The 14033-nt window shown below is 45.0% G+C and overlaps 1 protein-coding gene across 10 annotated transcripts in view; it reads left to right on the top strand.

Moving 5' to 3' along the window:
- The window catches only part of DZIP1L (DAZ interacting zinc finger protein 1 like), a 60221-nt gene that overhangs the window by 10710 nt on the left and 35478 nt on the right, over positions 1-14033 (top strand). For 8 of the 10 annotated variants that reach the window (XR_006335280.1, XM_043874297.1, XM_043874292.1 and 5 more), the window contains 2 exons: positions 11063-11644; positions 13684-13768. Coding sequence is in view for 9 of the 10 variants with exons in the window: in XM_043874291.1 (XP_043730226.1) it covers positions 11063-11644; positions 13684-13768 (667 nt within the window). In the remaining variant the exon portion in view is untranslated. The remainder of the gene's footprint in view (positions 1-11062; positions 11645-13683; positions 13769-14033) is intronic. The other 2 variants (XM_043874299.1, XM_043874298.1) reach the window with 2 other exon arrangements.

Below are 14033 nucleotides of genomic sequence, written 5' to 3'. Positions count from 1 at the left end.
ACTTTGGCCACCTGATGCAAAGAACTGACTCCTTTGAAAAGACCCTTATGCTGAGAAGGATTGAAGGTGGAAGGAGAAGGGGACAACAGAGGTTGTGGTAGTTGGATGGCATCACCGACTTGATGGACGTTATTTTGAGTAAGCTCCAGGAGCTGTTGATGGACAGGGAAGCCTGGTGAGATCACAAAGAGTCGGACATGACTGAGTGACTGAACTGACTGACCAAGAGGACTTAGGCCAAGGGGGACCTTCCAGTACCCCATCCTTGTGGTGAGCCCCTGCCGACCCATGCCTCTGCAGGAGGCCCTCCATCACTAGCGGGTAGTTTTGGTTCTGTCTCCTGTGGGATCACTGCTCCTCTCCTCTGGGTTTTGGTGCACGCAAAATTTTGTTTATGCCTTCCAAGACTAGAGTCTGTTTCCCTCAGTCCTCTGGAAGGTCTATAATCAAATCTCTCTGGCCCTCAAGGGCAGATTCCCTTGGGATTCCCAGTCCTTTGTCAGATCCCCAGGATGGGAAACCTGCTGTGGGGTTCAGAACCTTCATAATAGTGTGAGAACTTCTTTGGTATTATTCTTGTCCAGCCTGTAGGTCACCCATCCAGCAGGTGTGAGAGCTGATGTTGTTGTGATTGTGACCCACCTACCATCTCACTGAAATGGGAATCCGAGCTCTCGTTTGTGGAGCATGAACTTCACAAACATGCAAACACAGTAGCAAGTGAATAGGATTTATTAAAGAGAAGGAAAGTACAAAGCTCTCAGCATAGGCACTGAGAGGGGGTAAAGAGTCTCCCAAAGAGTGGGTATTACAGCAGTTTTATATCCTTACCAGTATTTGTACATTTTTTGTTGGCTCCTGTCCTTAAAATACATCATTTTTAACCAATCATTTTAAAGGTCACAATGTTTAATTTAACATCTTTATGACTTTTCTTGATCACCACCCTTTTTCATGCCCCTGGCCATTTTAAAATAGACTAGATGTATTGCCCACATCATCGAAAAGGCAAGAGAGTTCCAGAAAAACATATACTTCTGCTTTATTGCCTTTGACTGTGTGGATCACAACAAACTGTGGAAAATTCTTAAAGAAATGGGAATACCAGACTACCTGACCTGCCTCTTGAGAAATCTGTATGCAGGTCAGGAAGCAACAGTTAGAACTGGACATGGAACAACAGACTGGTTCCAAATAGGCAAAGATGTAGGTCAAGGCTGTATATTGTCACCCTGCTTATTTAACTTATATGCAGAGTACATCATGAGAAATGGTGGGCTGGGTGAAGCACAAGCTGGAATCAAGATTGCTGGGAGAAATATCAATAACCTCAGATGTGCAGATGATACCACTCTTACGGCAGAAAGCAAAGAACTAAAGAGCCTCTTGATAAAAGTGAAAGAGGAGAGTGAAAAATGAAACTAGAACACTTTCTAACACCATACACAAAAATAAACTCAAAATGGATTAAAGATCTAAATGTAAGACCAGAAACTATAAAACTCCTAGAGGAGAGCATAGGCAAAACACTCTCCGACATAAATCACAGCAAGATCCTCGATGACCCACCTCCCAGAATATTGGAAATAAAAACAAAAAGAAACAAATGGGACCTAATTAAACTTAAAAGCTTTTGCACAACAAAGGAAACTATAAGCAAGGTGAAAAGACAGCTTTCAGAATGGGAGAAAATAGTAGCAAATGACAAAGAATTAATCTCAAAAATATACAAGCAACTCCTGCAGTTCAATTCCAGAAAAATAAATGACCCAATCAAAAAATGGGCCAAAGGTCTAAACAGACATTTCTCCAAAGAAGACATACAGATGGCTAACAAACACATGAAAAGATGCTCAACATCACTCATTATTAGAGAAATGCAAATCAAAACCACAATGAGGTACCATTTCACACCAGTCAGAATGGTTGCTATCCAAAAGTCTACAAGCAATAAATGCTGGAGAGGGTGTGGAGAAAAGGGAACCCTCTTACACTGTTGGTGGGAATGCAAACTGGTACAGCCACTATGGAGAACAGTGTGGAGATTCCTTATAAAACTGGAACTAGAACTGCCATATGACCCAGCAATCCCACTTCTGGGCATACACACCAAGGAAACCAGAATTGAAAGAGACAAGTGTACCCCAGTGTTCATCGCAGCCCTGTTTATAATTGCCATGACATGGAAGCAACCTACATGCATATCAGCAGAGGAATGGATAAGGAAGCTGTGGTACATATACACAATGGAATACTACTCAGCAATTAAAAAGAATACATTTGAATCAGTTCTAATGAGGTGGATGAAACTGGAGCCCATTATACAGAGTGAAGTAAGCCAGAAAGAAAAACACCAATACAGTATACTAATGCATATATATGAAATTTAGGAAGATGGTAACGATAACCCTATATGCAAGGCAGAAAAAGACACAGATGTATAGAATAGTCTTTTGGACTCTGTGGGAAAAGACAAGGGTGGGATAATCTGAGAGAATAGCATTGAAACATGTATATTATCAAGTGTGAAACAGATCGCCAGTCCAGGTTCGATGCATAAGACAAGTGCTCAGGGCTGGTGCACTGGGATGACCCAGAGGGATGGGATGGGGAGGGAGGTGGGAGGGGGGGAACACATGTAAATCCATGGATCGTTCATATCAATGTATGGCAAAAACCACTACAATATTGTAACGTAATTAGCCTCCAACTAAAATAAATAAATTTAAAAAAACCAAAACTCAACATTCAAAACATGAAGATCCTGTCCCATCACTTCATGGCAAATAGATGGGGAAACAGTGGAAACAATGACAGACTGTTTTCTTGGGCTCCAAAATTACTGCAGATGGTGACTGCAGCCATGAAATTAAAAGACTCTTGCTCCTTGGAAGAAAAGGTATGACCAACCTAGAGAGCACATTTGCCAACAAAGGTCCGTCTACTCAAGGCTATGGTTTTTCCAGTGGTCGTGTATGGATGTGAGAGTTGGACTATGAAGAAAGCTGAGTGCTGAAGAATTGATGCTTTTGAACTGTGGTGTTGGAGAAAACTCTTGAGAGTCCCTTGGACTCCAAGGAGATCTAACCATTCAATCGTAGAGGAAATGAGTCCTGAATATTCATTGGAAGGACTGATGCTGAAGCTGAAGTTCCAATACTTTGGCCACCTGATGCAAAGAACTGACTCATTTGAAAAGACCCTGATGCTGGGAAAGATTGAAGGTGGGAGAAGAAGGGGACGGCAGAGGATGAGATGGTTGGATGGCATCACCAACTCAATGGACGTGAGTTTGAGTAAACTCTGGGAATTGGTGATGGACGGGGAGGCCTGGTGTGCTGCAGTTCATAAGATCGCTAAGAGTTGGAAAGGACTGAGAGACTGAACTGAACTGAATGGCCTTAAGATTAATGATCACGGTTGTTTTTTCCTCAGGCAAATGGAAGTTAATTACTGCCCTTCCCTGGATCCCACTGCTGATAATTTATCAGACCAAGGACACATTCCAGGAAGTTGGGACAACAGGTATAGCTTCAGGCTAATGGAGTGAGATGTTTATTGAAAACAGAACCATGGTCTCAGAGTCCTTCACTGACTGCCTAGCAATTTCTATCTCATTCCTGTGGCTTCTTCTTTGTCTTTGGACATGGTGTATCTTATTTTGGTGGGTTCCAGTGTCCTCCTGTTACCGAAAGGTATGAGTTGGGAACCTGGCTGCTTGCCATTCAAAAGTGAGTAAATGGGCCAGGTTGGTGGAAAGGAAAGTTTGGTTTATTCCAGATGTTGGCAACTGGGGTGGGTGGGTGGCAGACATCTGTACAAAGGCTAACTACTGTCTCCCCGCCCCCCCACCCCCGCCCTCCGCCCCACCTCCCTGCTGACACAAGCAGAGGGTGACAGCTTTTATGGACAAAGTGTGTGTCTGGGAAACATGCAGAAGCAGTACAGTCATTTCTAACAGTCATCTTCAAAATGGTCATCAGTTTTCTGACTAGCATCATCTTGATTGTTTTAGGTATAGTTAATCTTCGGTTCCTGGGTGCGCTTGTTCCCATTTCTTTGTGTCAGTTCTCTGAATTGTGGCAGCTCATGTCCTGGGTAGTCTGGTCATCATGTAGTTAACTTCCTGGTATTTTGGTATATCTATAAGACAGTTCACAGGATATGGCTCAGAATATTATCTATAGCCCTTGAGAAAGAACTGAAGGTCCTTGACTATGCATAATGACTACATTATTATTATTTAGTTTCCTTAGACTGTTTTCCTTTGTTTCAGCATTTCTCACTTCTCTGATTAAACTTATTTTTTGACTAAAGTTTTCCACAGGCAAGAGGCAGGCAGAGGATGTGGTGCAGGGTGAGGCAAGGACCATATGGTCCTGCTCTGCTTTACTGCTGTTGATAATTGTTCAACAACTAGTTGCAATTTTGGTGCTCTTGGAGGAGGAGATGAGCACATATCCTTCTCCTCCACCATCTTGAACTGGAAGTCTCAAGTTACTCTTTATAAAGCACTTGAAAACAGTGCTTATCGATAAATAACCCAGAGATATGAAAGTTTGGACAGCAAGTAAATGGTAGGTGGGAAATGAAGTTAGAAAGGTAGTTGGGGAACAGTTTGTAGAAGTGTTTGAATATCTTAATTTTTATTGAAGTATATTTGACTTACAGTATTGGTTTTAGGGGTACAATATAGTGATTCAATATTTTTATACTTTATAGAATGATTACCACTGTAAGTCTAGTTACCATCTGTCACCATACAAAGTTGTTATAATTTTATTGACTGTATTCTCAATGCTCTACATGACATCTTAGTGCTTATTTATTTTGTAACTGAAAGTTTGTACCTCTTAATCTCCCTCACCTGCTGTACTCATTCCTTCTCCCCACTCCCCCTGGCAATCCCCAGTTTTTTCTCTGTATCTGTAAGTCTGTTTCTGTTTTGTTATGTTTGTTCACTTGTTTTGTTTTTTAGATTCAAAAGTGAGATCATACGGTATTTGTCTTTCTGTGTCTGACTTATTTCACTTAGCATAATACCCTCTATGCCCATCAGTATTGTTGTAAATGGCAAGATTTCATTCTTTTTTATGGCTGAGTAATACATACATACATACATACACACACACACACACACAAACACTCACACGTATATTTATCTCTTTTATCCATTCATCTGATGATGGACACTTAGGTTGCTTCCATATCTTGACTGTTGTAAATAATGCTCTAGTGAACACAGGAGTGCAGGTATCTTTTTGAGTTAGTGCTTTTGTTTTCCTTAGAAAAATACCCAGAAGTGGAATTTCGGGGTTGTATGGTAGTTCTGTTTTTAATTTTTTGAGGACCCTCCTCCATACTGTTTTCCATAGCGTTGTACTAGTTTACAATCCCACCAACAGTGCATGAGGGCTCACTTTTCTCTACTTCTTAACACTTGTTATTTCTTGTCTTTTTGATGGTAGCCATTCTGATGGGTGTGAGGTGATATCTCACTGTAGTTTTGGTTTGCATTTCCCTGATGATGAGTGATTCTGAGCATCTTTTCATGTCATGCCACTCCCTTCTGGCCTGAAAACATTTATTGAAAAGTCAGCTCATGGTTTTATGTGAGTTCCCTGTACCTAACTAGTTGCTTACCTCTTGCTGCTTTTAAGATTCTCTTGTTATCTTGAATGTTTTTCATTTTTAAGTATAACGTGTCTTGGTGTGGAACTCTTTGGAGTCGTCTTGTTTAGGACACTCTGTGCTTCTTGGACTTGGATGTCTGCTTTCTTTCCCAGGCTAGGGAAGGTTTCAACTTTTATTTTTTCAAATAAATTCTCTTCCCCTTTCTCTCTCTTCTTCTGGGATCTTTATAATGTGAATGTTAGTATATTTGATCTTGTCCCAGAGATCTCTTAAACTTCCCTCACTTAAAAATTTTTAAAATTTTTTATTATTTTTTGGTTGTGCTGGGTCTTTGTTGCTGCGTGGCCTTTTCTCTAGTTTCGGTGAGCAGGCACTACTCTCGGGTCGTGGTGCATGGGCTTCTCATTGCAGTGGCTTCACTTGTTGCTGAGCACTGGCTCTTAGGGCGGGCAGACTTCAGTAGTTGTGTTTTCTGGTCTCTAGAGCACAGGCTCAATATTTGTGGCACCTGGGCTTAGTTGTTCCTTGGCATGTGGGATCTTCCCAGACCAGGGATTGAACCCACATCCCTTGTATTAGCAGGCAGATTCTTTACCACTGAGCCACCAGGGAAGCCCTGCCCTCACTTTTAAAAACTCATTCTTCTTTTCACCTTGGGTGATTTCCACTACTCTGTCTTCCAGTTCACTAATCCATTCATCTGGATTATCTAACCTACTGGTGATTCCTTCTAGTGTAGCAGTCCCCAACCTTTACGGCACCAGGAACTGGTTTCATGGAAGAAAGTTTTCCATTGACTGTGTAGGGGGAATGGTTCAGGCAGTAATGTGAGTGATGGGGAACGGTAGATGAAGTTTCATTAGATGGCCTGCCGCTCACCTCCTGCTGTGCAGTTCAGTTCCTAATGAACTGTGGATCAGTACTGGTCCACAATCTGGGGAGTTGGGGACCCCTGTTCTAGAATATATTTTATTTCAGTTGTTGTATTCTCCAGATCTGTTTGGCTTTCCTTTATATTTTATAACTCTTTGTTAAATTTCTCAATGTATTCATGTATTCTCCTGAGTTTGTGGAGCATCTTTATGATCATGACCTTGAATTCTTCATTGGGTAGATTGCGTATCTCCACTTCATTCTTTTGGGGTTTGATCTTGTTTCTTCATTTGAAACTCATTTCTCTGTCTTCCTCATTTTGTCTAATTCTCTGTTTATTTCTTGTATTAGGTAGGTCAGGTTTTGTTTCCAGATCTTGGAGAAGTGGCATTACGTAGGACATGTCCATGGAGCCTAGCACCAAACTCCACCCTGGTCACCAGAGCTATATGCTCTAGGGTGTCAGCTATGTGGGCTGAGTGGGCCTTTCTGTGTGGCTGGGCTGGCTGCTATGAGTGTGCTGGTAGGTGTGGGTGGCCCTGCCTCACGTGGTAGATGCCTGCCCCCTGGTGATCAGGGGCGAGTCCTGGAACATTTGGCTATGGGGCTCAGGGCTTGTGGCAGCTCACCCGTATGCAAGTATGCAAGCCCTACTGGCCTTCAGAGTCAGGTGTTCTGGGAACTCATCTTCATGGTACATGACCCCTGGGCTGGGAGCCCTGAGGTGGGGCTCAGACCCCTTTTTCCTTGGGGAGAACCTCTGCAGTTGTTATTATCCTCTTGTTTGTGGTTCACTCACCCAGTGCCCTCAATCTCTTTACCTAGCTTATCGTTTCTTCTTTATATCTTTAGTTGTGGAAAATATTTTCTGCTAGTGTTCAGGTCATTCCTATAGATAGTTATTCCTGTAAATAGTTGTAATTTTGGTGTGTCTGTGGGAGGAGGCGAGCTGGGGTCTTCCTACTTTACCATATTGCCCATACCTACTTGAATATCTTATTAAGGAATTTGGAATTAGTCCACAAGGAACACAGAACATCCCTTCCTGGAAGCCTGAAGCTCAGTGGTGGCTGCCCCTTGTAACAGGGCATGAACTCCCCATTTTGCCACAGTCCCTAGCGCTCCCTATGCCAACACTCCCAGCAGTGGTTCTGTCAGTCAGTCTGAAGATCTGCATTTCTAATGAGTTTCCAGTTGATGCTGATGCTGCCAGCCAGCAACCACACTTGAGAACCACAGCCCAGTTGTATCTTTTTAAATATTTATTTGGCTACACCGGGTCTTAGTGGTAGCACATAGGATCTTTGATCTTTGCTGCAGCATGCGGAATCTACTTCCCTGGCCAGGGTTTGAACCTGGGCCCCCTGCATTGGGAGCACGGAGTCTTAGCCCCTGGACCACCAGGGTAGTCCCTGCCCAGTTACATCTTGGACACTAGGTTAGGGAATTAGTTGCCACTTATCATGGCTGAGATAGTAAAGCATCTGCCTACAATGTGGGAGACCTGGGTTCGATCCCTGGGTCATGAAGATCCTCTGGAGAAGGAAATGGCAACCCACTCCAGTACTGTTGCCTGGAAAATCCCATGGACAGAGGAGCATGGTAGGCTACAGTTCATGGGGTCGCAAAGAGTCAGACACAACTGAGTGACTTCACTTCACTTCATCATCAAACTTATGGTTTTTCTTATGCCTGGCATGTTTCCTACGTTTAACACTGCTTTCCTGGTCCTGATGAAAGTTAGATTTGCTATTTCTAGTGTAATCAATTTTTTTTTTTTAAGTTGCTCAATCATGTTTGACTCTTTGCGACCCCATGGACTTTAGAGTCCATGGAATTCTCCAGGCCAGAATACTGGAGTGGGTAGCCTTTCCCTTCTCCAGGGATCTTCCCAGCCCAGGGATCGAACTCAGGTCTCCTGCATTGCAGGTGGATTCTTTACCAGCTGAGCCACAAGGGAAACCCAAGAATACTGGGGTGGGTAGCCTATCCCTTCTCCAGTGGATCTTCCTGACCCAGGAATTGAATCGGGGTCTCTTGCATTGCAGGCGGATTCTTTACCAACTGAGCTATTAGGGAAGCCAGTATAATCAATATTGGAAGGTAAATCTAAAGATATCAAGAGACAGGTCTGTGAAAAACAGATTTGGGAGTGGCTGAGGCTTATGGTAGCTGAAGCTAAGGGTATGTGTGAGCTCATCCCCAGGGAACGTGTGCCAGGAGTGACGGGTGGGGGGTGAACAGCAGACTGTCACGGGGGCACTGAACACCCTGCCTTAAAGGAAGGGCAAGAGGATAGTAACTGTTCAAGGGAGAGGCATTCAAAGAGGTGGGAGGCAAGCCGAGAGAGTGGCTGATGGAACATTCTTGGCCTTATTATTAGAGAGGGGCTATGGGCAGACATCTGAGGCCAAAGCTTAAATAGTTAAACAGCAAGTTCTCAGGTGAGCTCCTGGTCTGTGGGAGGACAGGAAGCAGGAGTCCTGTTACCCTTGCCCACAGCATGCCTGGTAACCTGCTGTTGCTCCAAGGCACGGCTTGTTGTGGCAATTGTCTCTGACGCTCTGATGACAAGGTTGCAGCCAGCAGCTGAGCATGGTGAGTGTCATGTCACCTGCCTTCTTTTTTTAAAAAAAAATAATGTGCCTTGTTAAGAGAAATGTGCTAATCTCATGGCCATGGTTAGTATGCTTGTGGCTGGATGGTTTTTTTTCTGGAGTTTGTATTGAGGAGGAGTATCTGAGAAAGGGAAGCATGGGAGCTGAAATGGAAAAGGTGGGTCAGTGGCGTCCAGTGGCAGCTTCAAGACCAGGCTAAGGGTTTGCACTGGGTACTGTGGCAGCCAGGAGCTGTGCTAAGCTGCTGGGGGGGGGAGAGGTGGGGACAGCTGTGTGGTCAATGCGCCTCGGTGGCCCCAGCGCCTGGCACCAGGCCTGGCCAAGGTAGGCATGCTCTAAATGGGGGAGGTTGAGTGAATGAATGGATGAATTTGATGGATAAGGAGTGATGATCTGATCAAAGCAAAATTGATGTAGGGTGGTTCAAAATCCACAAGCTTTGGAACCTCTGTGTGTGTGTGTGTGTTCAGTCATGTCTTACTCTTTGCAACCCCATGAACTATAGTCTACTGGGCTCCTTTGTCCATGGAATTTTCCAGGGAAGAATACTGGAGTGGGTTGCCATTTCTTTCTCCAGGAGATCTTCCCTACCAGGGATCAAACCCATGTCTCCTGCATTGTGGGTGGATTCTTTACCACTAAACTATCTGGGAAGCTCCAATATATGTGTGTGTGTGTGTGTGTGTGTGTGTGTGTGTGTGTGTGTGTATACATATGTGAGATACACATACATATGTGAGATACACATATCTCCTTTATTTTTGCAAATTATTATTAAATTTCATGTTAATATATTATTTAGACAGAAATGCATATATATGTGTATATAATTATATGTTATCAATATATTATTATAATTATTGTATTATAATTATATCAATAATATATTATTAATATATTATATATTATTCTCTATCAGTACATAAAAAGCTGCCTTCTTCTTATCAATAGCTGCATAGTATTTCATTGTATAGAGATACCTTACTTTGTACTTTCTTGTAATTTTCTTGTACTTTACAATTACAAATAATACTGCAATGACAGTTTTTGCACAAGCACCTTTGCACACCTGTATGAGTTTATCTGTGGAATAAATTATAATTCTTAGTAGTGGAATGTTCATTTTAAATTCCAGTTGCTATTGTCAAATTACAAAGAGAACAATTTCTTTGTCTAACAAGAAAGTGGTGAGTAGAATCTGAGTCTTAAAAAAAAAAAAAGAATCTGAGTCTTTTAACAACAAACTGGAGCTGTTTTCTAAACCATAAGGATTGGAAAAGAGACCATCGTGGACAGAACAACATCTCTGTGCAGAGACCCAACTGCTGTCTTGAGGGCCACCCTGTGGCAGAGCTGGACATCATTTCACTCACATCCCACTAGAGAAAACATGGTCATATGGGTCCAGCTTACAGCGGGGGAAACTGGGAACTGTAGCCCATCCTGTCCATTAAATTTTGCAGTTACTGAAGGAGAACCATTTAATGTCCACTGTTAAGTGGCTCTGCCTCCCAAGGCAGAGTTACTGGACTTAATCCTGAGATCAGTATAGGGTTACAGAAAGACTTCCTGATGCATTTGACAGCTCTCTCCTGACCCAGCCCTCTGGCAGGCACTCTTGCAGTGCACTTGGGCATGGTGGGGAGTACACTGAGGACCTACTGTGTGTCAGGCCCTGGGCTGGGTGTTTCTCCTGCCTCATTCCTAGCCACAGGCCTGCAGAGGAGGCACCGTGATTCCCAGTACACACAGAGGCTTAAAATACGAAGGATCTTGCTCAAGGCTGAGGATCTGAAGCCGCGCTTGTGTGTTATACAGCCCACAGCCTTGCCTTGGCCATGTCACGCACACCGTGCATCCTAAGGCTCCTGCGGTCCCGTGTGGTACGTGCGGCCACATGCAGCAGGCCTGACCTCGGCTCTCTTCTCATTTTCCAGGCCCTCTCTCAGCTCCTGTGCCTGTTGCCGTGGCCTTGGTGGCACCCTTCCCCGGTGGCCAGCCCGGGGCTTCCCCCGCCCATGCAGTCCCCCACCAGCACTGCCCAGGGCCTCAGCGGCCCCCTCTTTGGGGCCTACACTATCCCCACCTTCAAGTTCCAGCCTCGCCGTGAGAGTGTGGACTGGAGGCGCATCAGTGCCCTGGATGTGGACCGCGTGGCACGGGAGCTGGACGTGGCCGCCCTGCAGGAGAACATCGCCGGCGTCACTTTCTGCAACCTGGACCGGGAGGTGTGCGGCCGCTGCGGGCAGCCCGTGGACCCAGCGCTGCTCAAGGTGCTGCGGCTGGCGCAGCTCAGCATCGAGTACCTGCTGCACTGCCAGGACTGCCTGAGCGCCAGCGTGGCCCAGCTGGAGGCGCGGCTGCAGGCCAGCCTGGGCCAGCAGGAGCGCGGCCAGCAGGAGCTGGGCCGCCAGGCCGGCGAGCTCAAGGGCGTGCGGGAGGAGAGCCGGCGGCGGCGCAAGATGATCAGCGCTCTGCAGCAGCTGCTCCTGCAGACGGGCGCCCACAGCTACCACACCGTGAGCGCCGCTGCGGGCGGGGACCCTGGGAGGGCCGTGCGCCCGGCCAGCGGCCACCTCTGCGGCACTGCCGCCTGGCCCCGAGGCAGCTGTGGCCATTCTCACTGGGGCTGGGAGCAGACTTTAGAGATGCCCTTCATCACCAGAGAGCCCCCTGGTGTCTGGTTAGGTCTACAGTGCGTGTGTAGTTGTGTGGCAGGTGTGTATGAGTTCAGAGTATAGGTGTCTTATGTGTTATGTCTCATGTGTGCATGTGTGAACATATGCAGGGTGTGTGTGAGTTTTACAGATGGTGGGTAAACATACCTAAGGTGTGTATATGATTGCTTGGAGGGTTTTGTCTGTGAATGGTGTGTGCATGTGTGTATGTAGAGTGTGTGGCATGTAACATGTGCTTATGTAAAATGTGCTTGTAAAGATATACTTTTGTCACATGTGTGGATGTATGAAGGGTGTGTATGTGTGTAGAGGCCCAAGTGTGTATGTGTGAAGGCTTTGTGTGTGTGTAGAGGTGTGATGTGATAAATGTGTATAAGAGATATGTGAGGGTATGTGTGAAATCAGTGTGTGAGGGTATGTGTGAAATCAGCGTGTGGCAAGGAACTGGTGAAGACAAGCCCGTTCTGGAAAAGTGACTCCATTAGTCAACCAAGTAACAGTTCATCACCCAAAGTGGCATTTGAGCATTTGCGTCTCTTTCCATGGAAAGTGTAGATTGGGATCAGTTGCCCTTTAATGAATTGTTGGTGGCTAGACCCTCTGTCAGGCTCTGAGGATGAAGGCACCAGTCATGCTGGTTCAGATTTTTCAGCAATTCACAGTGTAAGGGAGATTGGACAGAAGAAATCACTAAGATATGATGTTAGTGACTAGAATGGTAATTGATACAATTAATGTAATGTTAATTATGATAAAAGGGTCAGACCTTTTCCAGTAGTAAATTACAAAACAGCAGTTTAACTTGGCTTAGGCCAATAAGGAATTTATTGGTTAATTTAACTGAAAAATCCAGGATTATGGTGGACTCAGATAATGGCACCAGAGTCTAGTTTCTCTCTCTGCAGCTCTTGGCAATTCTTTGTCAGTGTGGATTCCATTCTCAGAAAGAATCTGTCTGTGTGGAAGCAAGTTGGGCCACTGCAATGCCAGTATTTCGTTTTCCCAGATTCAGAGCTGGCATGGCAGAGAGCCGTGTTTAGTGCCTGGTTTGTGAATGCACTGCTGCTTGGGGTGGGAAAGGGGAAGCAGGGAAGGGGAGGAGGAGGGGAAAATTGTGAGAAATATCAAATATATACAAAAGTAGAGAATAATATAACAAACCTTCATCTGCATACTACCCAGCCCAATAGTTTTCAACTCATGGCCAATGTTGTTGCATTCGTTCCCCTACATACTTTCCCCTACCCCTGGATTATTTTGAAGTGTATCAGTCATATGAGTTTATCTGTAAATATTTCACTTTGTATCTCTGAAAGGCAAGGACTCCCACTTTTAAACATAAGCGTAATACCATTATCATGCCCTGAAAAACCAACAAAAATTCCTTATCATCAAATGCCTAGTTGTTGTTCATAGCTCCCTACAGCACTGGTAGTGTTTTAAAGCTCAGAAAATAAATATTTTGAAGGGGCTGTATAAAAAATATATATGTGTATATAATGGCTCAGTGGTAAAGAATCCACCAGCAATGCAGGAGATGCAGGTTCGACCCCTGGGTTGGGAAGATTTCCTGGAGAAAGAAGTGGCAGCCCACTACAGTATTCTTGTCTGGAAAATCCCATGGACAGAGGAACCTGGGGGGCGACAGCTCATAGGGTCGCAAAAGAGTTGGACATGACTTAGGAACTAAACAACAGCAACATATATATATATATATATATATATATGATTTGCATCACTAGCTTACTTTGTAAATCAAACTCTTCATTTGTGAAGCAGCCCAGGGTTCCCAAGGAATGGGAGTGTTGACAAAGGGAGAATCATCCCAGGATGACTCAGGGGAGCTGACCCTGCACTTCCCGCTGCTTCCCTCTGTGTAGTGCCACCTGTGTGACAAGACCTTCATGAACGCCACCTTTCTCCGGGGCCACATCCAGCGCAGGCACGCAGGCATGGTGGAAGGCGGTGAGTGGAAGGGCCTGGGCTTCTCTAGAAGGCTGGGAGGTAAGGCCCTTCAAAGTCACTCAGTCTGTCCCATTCACAGTCAAGGACACTGAGACTCAGAGAGGAAACACTGACCATGGTCACATGATTTAAGGGACAGAACAAGGACTGGAAGCCACCTGTCTGGCTCCCAGCCCAGTTCAGCAGGTGGAGGACGTGTACAAAGCCCAGAACCTCATCATCCAGTTGAGGAGCCGGTGATCCCACCAGCCACATGGAGGGATCC

The sequence above is a fragment of the Cervus elaphus genome, chromosome 19, assembly GCF_910594005.1.
Source record: "Cervus elaphus chromosome 19, mCerEla1.1, whole genome shotgun sequence".
NCBI classification, from domain to species: Eukaryota; Metazoa; Chordata; class Mammalia; order Artiodactyla; family Cervidae; genus Cervus; species Cervus elaphus.
This window is presented reverse-complemented; position numbering and strand designations above follow the sequence as displayed.